General features: G+C 41.1%; 1 protein-coding gene, 1 non-coding gene and 1 pseudogene across 2 annotated transcripts in view; 1 reads left to right on the top strand and 2 right to left on the bottom strand.

Annotated features, from left to right (window-relative positions):
* The window catches only part of NUFIP1 (nuclear FMR1 interacting protein 1), a 30,872-nt gene that overhangs the window by 764 nt on the left and 20,673 nt on the right, over positions 1–9,435 (top strand). Inside the window, exons 2-5 of the mRNA XM_039877241.1 lie at positions 1,667–1,749; positions 2,877–2,975; positions 3,759–3,821; positions 4,669–4,745. Of these exons, the coding sequence (XP_039733175.1) occupies positions 1,667–1,749; positions 2,877–2,975; positions 3,759–3,821; positions 4,669–4,745 (322 nt within the window). The remainder of the gene's footprint in view (positions 1–1,666; positions 1,750–2,876; positions 2,976–3,758; positions 3,822–4,668; positions 4,746–9,435) is intronic.
* On the bottom strand, positions 3,936–4,054 carry LOC120614582 (uncharacterized; annotated as a pseudogene).
* LOC120614482 (5S ribosomal RNA) lies at positions 5,436–5,554 on the bottom strand. Its single transcript, XR_005655995.1, has one exon. It is a non-coding gene; the product is annotated as a 5S ribosomal RNA (ribosomal RNA).

The following is a 9,435-nucleotide window of genomic DNA, read 5'->3' as shown; positions in this document are numbered from 1 at the left end:
GGGAGATGGCAGAGAAGAATGATAGGGCGTACAGTTTTAAATGTCAGTATAGTCGTTAGGAAAGGTGACGTTCGAGCAAAGAATTCAGGGAGGTGAGGGATCAGCCGAGGATGCATCTGGGGGAATATGGATACAGGCAGAGGTCTGGATGCAGAAGCTGCAGATCAGATGGTAGCCAGTGTGGCCAGAGAGGACTGAGCTTGGGGTGGAATTGTAGAAAACCGAGGAAGAGAGCAGTCCTGTTAGGGCCTTGTGGATGATGGGACTTTGATATAGGTAGTGCAGGGGAGCGGTGTGATTTGATTTATGTTTTAAAAGGATTAATGTGGCTACTGATGAGAATTGACTGAAAGGAGACCAGTTAGGAAGTTATTGCAGTTCTCCAGGTGCGAGGTATTAGGGACTTGGCCCAGGGTGGAGCTCAGAAGGTGATGAGAAGTAACTGGATTCTAGATATATTCTGAAGGTAGAGTAGGACCAAAACAGTTTGCTGAAGAATAGGAGATGGGGAGTGAGGTAGAGAGGAGACGACGATAACTTAGAGGTTGTTTGCCAAACAAGTAGAAGGATGTGGATGTAGCAGATTTGGAAAGATGACCAGGAGTTGGAATATGCGTGCGTCAAGTAGAGATGCTGAATAGGCTGTTAGCTATTAGTTTGTACTTTCAGGGGAGATTTGTGGCTGGAGCTGTAAATTTGGGTGTCATCAGCACATAGATCATATTTAAAGCCCTGAGATTCTTCACTTGAAACCATTCTCCGACGCTGCGTAGGATTTCAGTTTACATTAAATTGGATCCAAATCAGTGTTTACTGTGTGCCAAGTGCTAGGAATACGAACGTGCCTAAGGCACTCCTGAACCAGGTGAGGTGGGTTCATGAATGTAAATCACAGTCCAGTGTGCCTAGTGATGGAAGCACATACAGGGCAATTTCATAGTGTGGAGGAGTTGGGAGAAGGTTTTGGGAGATGTGTCTTGGGAAATGTTTAGAAAGATGGTTTTTAGGTAGAGGCAAAGGGAAGTCAGTACAAGGTGAGTTCTTAAGATTGCGGTGTTCTGGTGTGACTGGGGCCGTATCTGTGGAGGGCATGGGGGAAGAGTGTAGAAATAAACTGGGATCTCATCGAAGGACTCTAGGAAGCCATTTGCAGATTTTGAGCAGGATTGTGACGATTTCAGGACTATTTTCATGGTGTCAGTTGGGAGAGAGGACTTGGAAACTGGAAGACAATTTTGGAGGCTGTCAGAGTAATCTAGGTAAAAGCTCAGGGTTTCAGAGTTGGGTCCTTGCAGTAAGAAAGGAAAAGAATTCGAGGGAAAGTGAATTTCACAACGTTCTGTTTTCCTGGTATAATATTGGTGCTGAATAGGGGTTTTACTGTTTATGTCTCTAATGTTTGAAATAACTACAGGGAATTTTATCAGGGTTGCTTGTCCATTACTTGGACGCCTAAAGCTTCTATGAGCACTTGATCTTACCCTCTGTATCTGAAAAATCTGAATTAAGTGGACTAGTTCTAATCTTTGTTAATTTGTTTAAACTACTATTCTTCCCAGAAGGGGTAGTTTATCACGGTTACTCAAGTATTTGTGACATGCTATAGCAAGTAAAATTTTAAATAATTGTATAGTTGCAAACAGTTATGGATCTTTTTGTTTTTCAGTTAAGCATTCTTATTTTCCACGAAAATGTGATGCAAAGTTCACTGACTTCAACTTCCCTCCCAGTAAAAAACAGAAAAAAAAGGTATTTTTGAAGATGTGCTCGAATGTTACGCTTTGCTCCCTGTGTGCTTCTTTCGTGTCCTGTGTTCCTATCATAACTCTGTGTTTTGCATCCATTATCGACACGGTGGAGCTTCGCTCCAGTAGGATCTTGGAGGGTCTTAGTTGTAAGTAAAAATTTCAGGCAAAATCTTTTTGAGAAATAAGTGGAGAAATTTTAGAAAATGGAAACATTGACTCCATTTCAGTATAGTATCAGGAGTGAATGTAATTGAGAATTATGACTATGAATAAATGTGTTATTAAACCTCAATGAAGTAAAAATATATAATGTATACAAGTTATGTATAATATATGTAGTTCTAGGAGATTGGTAGGGGGGAGAAGGAATTAAAAGTCTTGTATTTTTTTAATGAGGAACAACTCTTGGTCACATTCAGAAACCAAGTCTTAAAATAGGCTTCCTTTATTCCGATGTAGTTTATCATTTGGTCTTTCAGCTTTAAAACTGTATAAATAATGGCTTAGTTTGGAATAAGTTCAGTAAAGTCTAAAGTATGAAATTAGTATCCTTTATTTTGACATGAAAATATATGTAGCTAATATTAACAAAATATCATGAAAGTGTATTATACTTATTATCTCAACATTAAACAGTTGGAGACGGTGTCCTCTATAGTTTATAATCGTAACTTTTTTGTTTTATGTTTAAGCATAAAACTCGCAAATTGGAAACAAAAAGGAACTGATCTTCACCTAAATGTTTTTTCCCCTTCTGTGGTTTTACAATGTATAGTTGTTTTTCCTTAAAGATGAAATGCTGTTTTTACGCTGAATATTTATTTTTAGATCATCTTGACATATACTCTACTAAGTCTTAATTAGATTATCACTTTGCAGTCTACTCGGTTTATATTAGCTCTACTCAGATTTAAAAATTTTCTAATATATTTGCTAAAAATAAAAGAGCAGAATTATTCCTTAATTAGAAATGTCTTCAAGAGTTTCTCCCACGTATGAGGGCATGCGAACAATCCAAGTATGTATTACTAGAAGGATAGTTATATTTTTATTATTGATGAAAAGTTTTTTATTAAAAGCGTAATGCCTCTTCATTTTTTATTTTTTATTTATTTTTTTTTTTTGCAGAAAAGAAAAGAACCAGTTTTTCACTGTTTTTGTGATACCTGTGATCGCGGTTTTAAAAATCAAGAAAAGTATGACAAACATATGTCCGAACATACGAAAGTAGGTTTTCCTCGTTGTCTTCAAATTTATTTAGCAAAATGGGTATATTTGGTAGAAATTCTGAGCTGCTTTTCTTTAAAAGTTTATAATTCATTGAAATGTCAGATGACCTAACAGATTGGGACAGTGACCCTGGGATTTGCAGTTTGAGGGTAAGGGAGCCCCCTGCTTCAGGGCGAGGTGAGATGGCAGCAAAGAAGGGAGGTCTGGCAGCTGTTAGTGGGGGGGCGGGCGGGAGGCGCCTCTGCTTTGCGAGGGGCTGGTTCTCGCCCCCAGTGGCTCCGTGCACCTTCTGTGCGCTTTTCCCTTTGACGTTGCCCTTGGCCATTTAACTACACTGAATAATTTGCCGTGGCCCATCACACTCTGAGGGTGGTCTGGACCTCATGAGGTACTTAAAAATTTTTAACTAGAATATTCAAGAAGTCAAGAAGTTAAAAAAGAAGTTCTCAGTTTGGAAAAGTTCCTCTCAGTTTATGGGACTGCTTCCCACTTGAGGAATAAAGAACATTTGACATCATTGGCGATCTCATGCATTCACTCAAGTGGACAAGTGAATGATTTGTGTCACCGTATCGTATACTTGGAGAATGTCATTTCTTTTTAAATACAACTCTTGGAGTGATCTTTATGTTGTTGTTGATATAACTATGCAGTGGTGACACCACGTAGATGGTGATAGGACCAGAATATATCCGTGTATGTACTTCTAGGGTATGTTTAATATTTAAAACATGGAATAGCCTTTTTTCTCTTTCTTTCGTTTTTCGTTGTCTCTCTCAGTGTCCTGAAGCAGATTGCTCTTTCAGTGCACATGAGAAGATTGTCCAGTTCCATTGGAGAAATGTAAGTTCTTGTTGCGTTTTTTATTTTTCATTTTTTAGGCGAGGCAACCCTTGGTCGACCTCACAGATTGCAAGGACCTTGTCAGCTTACAATCCCTTATTTTTTATTTTTTTACACCTGCAGCACCTGGTCTTCCTAGGTGGTCTCCCATCCAAGTACTGACCAGGCCCGACCCTGCTTAGCTTCGGAGATCAGACAGGATCGGGCGTGTTCAGGGTGGCACGGCCGTAGACTTGTTGCGTTTTTTTAATACATGCTCTTTTCATATCACTGATCTGTTTTCCTCACAGCTCTTCATTTACATAGCATCATTATAAATAATATCCATACAGTACTTCGTACTTTGTACGGCACCTTTACATTTATGACTCAGTTTCATCCTCATAAACCACTATGTAAAGTAGGTAAACATTGGCCCCCTTAACGGATAAAATGATTTGCCTTGGGCCGCAGAACTCCTTCGTGCACTTGAGTTCCTTGACTCTTATTCTGTGGTGGTTTTTCTGCACCACGCTGCTTCACATTATTTTGTGTATTTATTATTTAACTATTCCTCAGTTTTGCTTTTTAGGGCGTTCATTTGGGTATTTAATGCCATCTGAGAAATGGGTGACATATTTACTTCGTAATGAAAATTACATTACTTCTTTTTCTTGTCAATGGCACCAATCTAAATACGTAGGCAATTGTTTTTTATCGTTTAAAGGAAGAGTCGCAATAAAGATGGATAAAGCCTGCTTACTTAGTGTTAAAATTCTCTCAGCTGGGAAATGTAATGTCGGGTATGGAGTCTCCATTATTCCCCGTAAATGTGCTTCCTGGCGTTCAGTAGGCTCTTTCCCCCTAGATGCACGCTCCTGGTATGAAGAAGATCAAGTTAGACACTCCGGAGGAGATTGCAAGATGGAGGGAAGAAAGAAGAAAGTGAGTAACGAGTTTAAACTCGTGAAATAACTTTCTTCTCCTGTGGCAGAGCTGAGTTCTTCAAAATAATGACTTTGCTCAAGCAGCTGCTTCTAGAAACTCATATGTTCTCCATCTCTGACGTTCTGCTCATTGCTTTAGCCCAGCTGAAATCCTGCCGCTTTGGAGATATTTTTTTCTCATCTGTCTACAGGAATATCCTGCCCTTCTCTGAACTCGGTGTCTGATATCGTCACCTTTTTAGCACAGATGTCCCTTATTACAGTCCTATTGATGAACTTCTTTGCACACGTGTCTTTAAAAAAAATAACTTATAGGCTTTACAGATGTAAGAACCATCTTTTACATGGTTCTGTTAACACCTTATGGTGCCATAGGAATGCTTATAAATGTTGATATATCACTACACATTTGTTGTTTTTAAAGAAATTGGGCAGAAATGTGTATGTGATTAATAATTGTGGTTATAAATTAGTAATATAATAATACTACTTAAACTGCTGTGGTTTTGACCATGAAATTCTCACTACATTGGACAGTCATTGAGACAAACCAAATTGATCGTAATAAATGTAATACCTTCTAAAGTAGCATTCCCCATATGAATGTGAGCTGTGACCCTTGGTGTTTTGTTTAGTGAGTGCTTTATTTTTTTTTTAAATTTAATTTAATTTCTTTATTATTTATTTACACCTACAGCACCTGGTCTTCCTAGGTGGTCTCCCATCCAAGTACTAACCAGGCCTGACCCTGCTTAGCTTCCGAGATCACACGGGATCGGGCGTGTTCAGGGTGGCATGGCTGTAGCAGTGAGTGCTTTAAATGAAAGGATTCCACTGGCTAGAGGGACTTAAGGAATTTGAAGACGCCACCCGGTTTAGGTAGCATGCGTTTATATAAAGTCCTTAGTAGCAGACTAGTTTGATTTTCCAAGTTAAAGAGAAATCTCAGCAACCTTTGTATTAGTGTAATGTATGTTATGATATCTTTGAATAACTTCTTGACAAATGTTTAGTTTGAAAATTAGATGTAAACATTCAGCATTGAAAAGGCAGAGATTTTACTATATATGATCAAGGTTGCTGAAAACAGAGAGGAGCAGACCCTTGCCTTTAAGACTCTCACTGTAATGAGATGTAGAATAACTCTGTGATGTGGGCGTGAGACCATACGCACCTGAAGCGTTAAGTTTAACCACGTAGAGAGAAGAATTTCTGGTCAAGGGGTACGTGGGGTCTTTCGAAAGCAGGGCCATCAGTTCGTTTTGTAAGACTTCTCGTACGAGGTGTAGTGCCCGCCCCCTCCCCTCCATTCACTTTAATGCGTTATACATACAGCGAGATGCACCCCCTTTAATGCATAGTTCTGACAAGTGCTATCACCCCCAAAACCCCCTGCGCCCTTTGTGGTCGGCTTCTCCCCACCTTCAGTCTCTGGCCTCCCCTAGTCTAATTTCCGTCGCTATGTTCACACCTTTGCAGATCATCAGATACTTGGAGTTGTACAGTCTGCAGCTTTTGAGTCTGACGCTTTCACTTAGCACAGCGCATTTGAGATTCATTTTGGTCGCTGCATTTAGCAGTAACGTTTTCCTTTCCGTTGCTGTTGTCCGTTCCATTATGCGGATGTATTTGTTTGTTTATCCATTTCCTGGTTGAGGGACCTTCAGGACGTGTTCAGTATTTGGTGATGACGAGTAAAGCCTCACGAACACTGATGTGCAGGCTTTTGTTTAGAACTTGGTTTTTCTCGGACTTGAGTAAATGCCTGGGAGTGTTATGGGGCGATCATGTGATAGGCACGTGTAACTTTATGAGACGCTGCCAAACCTTTTTGACAGTGGGTTTTGAAATCGAGATGCAAGCATCAGATGGAAGAGGATGGCTGAGATACATGGTGCCTGCATAGTCACAGCTGTGCCCCTGTGAGCGGAGCAGCGACCTTACTCCGAGGCTCAGTGTGAAGGCGGTGACTTTTCCCAAACAGAAGAAGTCCCAGGCTGGCGGTGCTGCTCCGCGGCGCCGATAGGCCCAGGCTCGCGCCCGGTGGTCCTTAGTCGGTGGTTTCCATCCTCGCGTCCCCCAGAAGGTTCCAGACACTAAGCCCTCGGTCTAGACAGGAAGGAGAGAACGAGGCAAAAGGCACCTGTGGCCAAGTTTGCCCATTTTCAGTACGAAAACAATGGCTTTGTTTCTAGCTGCAGCCAGGAGACTTCGCTGTAGCTCTCGATGGCCGAAAGTGGGTTGCTTGGCCACCTTTAGTGACAGCAGAGTTGATGGAACACCCCCAAACAAAACGGGGAGGAGGGGAGAGCAGGCGGCAGGAGCATTTGCCTCAGTGCTTGGCGGAGAAGTTGAAAGCTTGTTGGCTTTCAAAACTCTGGTGTTTGGAAGCAGCTCTGGCCTTTTGAATGAAGGACAGATGAGCAGGTGTTTAACTCGCTTATTGGTGATTCTTTTTGTGTTGGACAGGCTGGGGCAGATGGGAGGGAGTCTACTTATAGTTTCTAGAATGTAGGCTGAAGATATGACTGACAGGGCACAGAGTACCTCGGGGAAGACTGAGCAGAATCTAGGAAGTGAATAAGTGAGGCGACAGATTTGTGAAATAATGAAATGCTTGAAGAGAATGAGGAACTTGGATGAGGATGACGATTTTGGATCAAGTTTATTTGTACCTGTGATATCGCCTTGTTAGTAAAGTGTTCTGAAGTTATCTTTTGCTGCTTGCTGAATTCATCTGAGGTTCTTTGATATCTTGGTTCTCCAGTTCTGGCTTTTTAACGTATTAAGATATTATTTCTATAAGTGTACTTTATTAATAAAAAGTATGGGAAACATTTCTTTTGGCATATTTGATAGATTTCTCAAAGATAGACTAACATTCTCTCCACTAGCGTTTTTAAAAAACCTATTATGAAAATACATTCACTTTCCTAAATTTCTGTTATTCTCAATGTTTTTAAAATGTTATTTGAACTCCTAAAAGACTAAATTTCACATTGATATGCCAGGAAAGTCCTTATATCTTGAATTTTATTTTTCTTGTGAGAGCTACGTTCTTTCTGAGGAAGCCACTGTATTTTTTGACATGAAAGAAAGTTAAAGAGTTTCTAATTGCTGTGTTAGAAAATCTTGTGAAGGATTTTTCGTGGAGTAAGCATTTTAGAGCTGGAAGAAAACGCTAAGATTTGATTGGTCTATTGCTCCTTTATTTATTTATTTTTTAAAGTACACCTTTGCTTTTATTTCTTCATTTTTATTTTTTTCAGATTAGCCAAACTCAGAGGTGCCCATTGTATTGTAAGGTTAATTAAAACCTTAAAGCTTCTCAATGATAACTTGAAAAAAAATTCCACTGCTAAAAAGTGATTTTTTTCCTTCATTCCTGACCTGCGAGGTTCAAATGCTGTCTGAGTTGGCCTTGGGGAAAACGAGCGGTAGAGGTTTATTTCCAAAACCTCAATTTTAGAATCTTTGAGACATGTTTGACAGCAGATGGGAGCCCACTAGGTGGAGCAGTTTTGTGGTAATTATTTCATTAGTTCCTGTGGCTCTTAGGAAAGTCTTTGAAATCATGTCCCCAGTTCTTCCAGAATTCCAACAGAGGGGGTCTGCTCCTAAGGAATGCCACATCTTTCTGAAGTTCAGCAAGACTTAGGAATAAAGACACAGACGTGTGTCTCGTGTAGAAGCAGCGGGGTTCAGTGGGCGTGAAGAGAGATTGTGTTTTTATAGAGAACAGGCGTAGGGGGGAAGTCAGTGAGCAGGTGCTGGTTTGGGGTGAGGCAGGAACTAGAGAGTGTCGTGTAGCCGGAAAAGGTGCATGCGAGGATTTGGTGGGCTCCGTTTTGCCTGTTTATCGGCTCTGGTGCGTAAGGGCTGTCACTGGACGCTTACATCACAGGCGAGAGGAAGGGAAAGAGGACGGATGACATGAAGAGGAGAGAGGAGGAAAAGGGGATGTGGTTTCAGGGCCAGCGCCTCTTGGGGTTTTGGGGACAGATGGAAGTAGGAAGAGAAGTGATTTTAGCAGATAAACATAGAGAAACCGACTGGGAGAATATCACTCGTCCCAGTCTATAACTCAGTGACACCCATTCTCTAACAGGAAGCATTGGGCTGAGGTTTATCTGTCCATAATTGTGCAATGTAAGGCAATTGGTGTTTTTTTTCCACCAGACTGGAGTCGTTATTTCAGGTGTGCTCTAGGAACCCGACCTGGGTCCCCTGTCAGAGCTCCAGACTGCCCTTATCTTCGCGTCTCAGTGTTACTTGGCTGGAGGGGCGTCCTGGTCCCTGTGTGTGTGACTCGCTCTTGTATTTCTGGCATCCCTGTTTTGGGATAATTTGCCTTCTAATACTCCTGCGTCCTTAGTTTTTAGTCTCCAGATTCTATGTAAATAAGAACGGTATAAATTTTGGGAGAGGATTTTATTAAGCGCTGAAAAACAGGATCTCACCGTTTTGCAGGGGATACTGAAAGGTCCCTTACCTTGGGGAAAGCGACACTTTAAGCTGCCGGAAAGAGACAGTGAGCTGTTTGAAAAGACTCCCAGAAGCGGGGCTCCCTCGATGCCTCATTTAAGGAAGTCGTTTACACCTCACCTAAAATCCACTTGCCGTAACGAACGTTTCCCTTCTTTACCATTGAGAAGCACGTACGTAGCATCTCGCGTGTCTGTGACACA

The sequence above is a fragment of the Pteropus medius genome, unplaced genomic scaffold, assembly GCF_902729225.1.
Source record: "Pteropus medius unplaced genomic scaffold, Ma_sr-lr_union100, whole genome shotgun sequence".
In the NCBI taxonomy this organism is placed as follows: domain Eukaryota; kingdom Metazoa; phylum Chordata; class Mammalia; order Chiroptera; family Pteropodidae; genus Pteropus; species Pteropus medius.
Note: the sequence above shows the minus strand (reverse complement) of the source record. Positions and strands in the feature narration are given on the sequence as shown.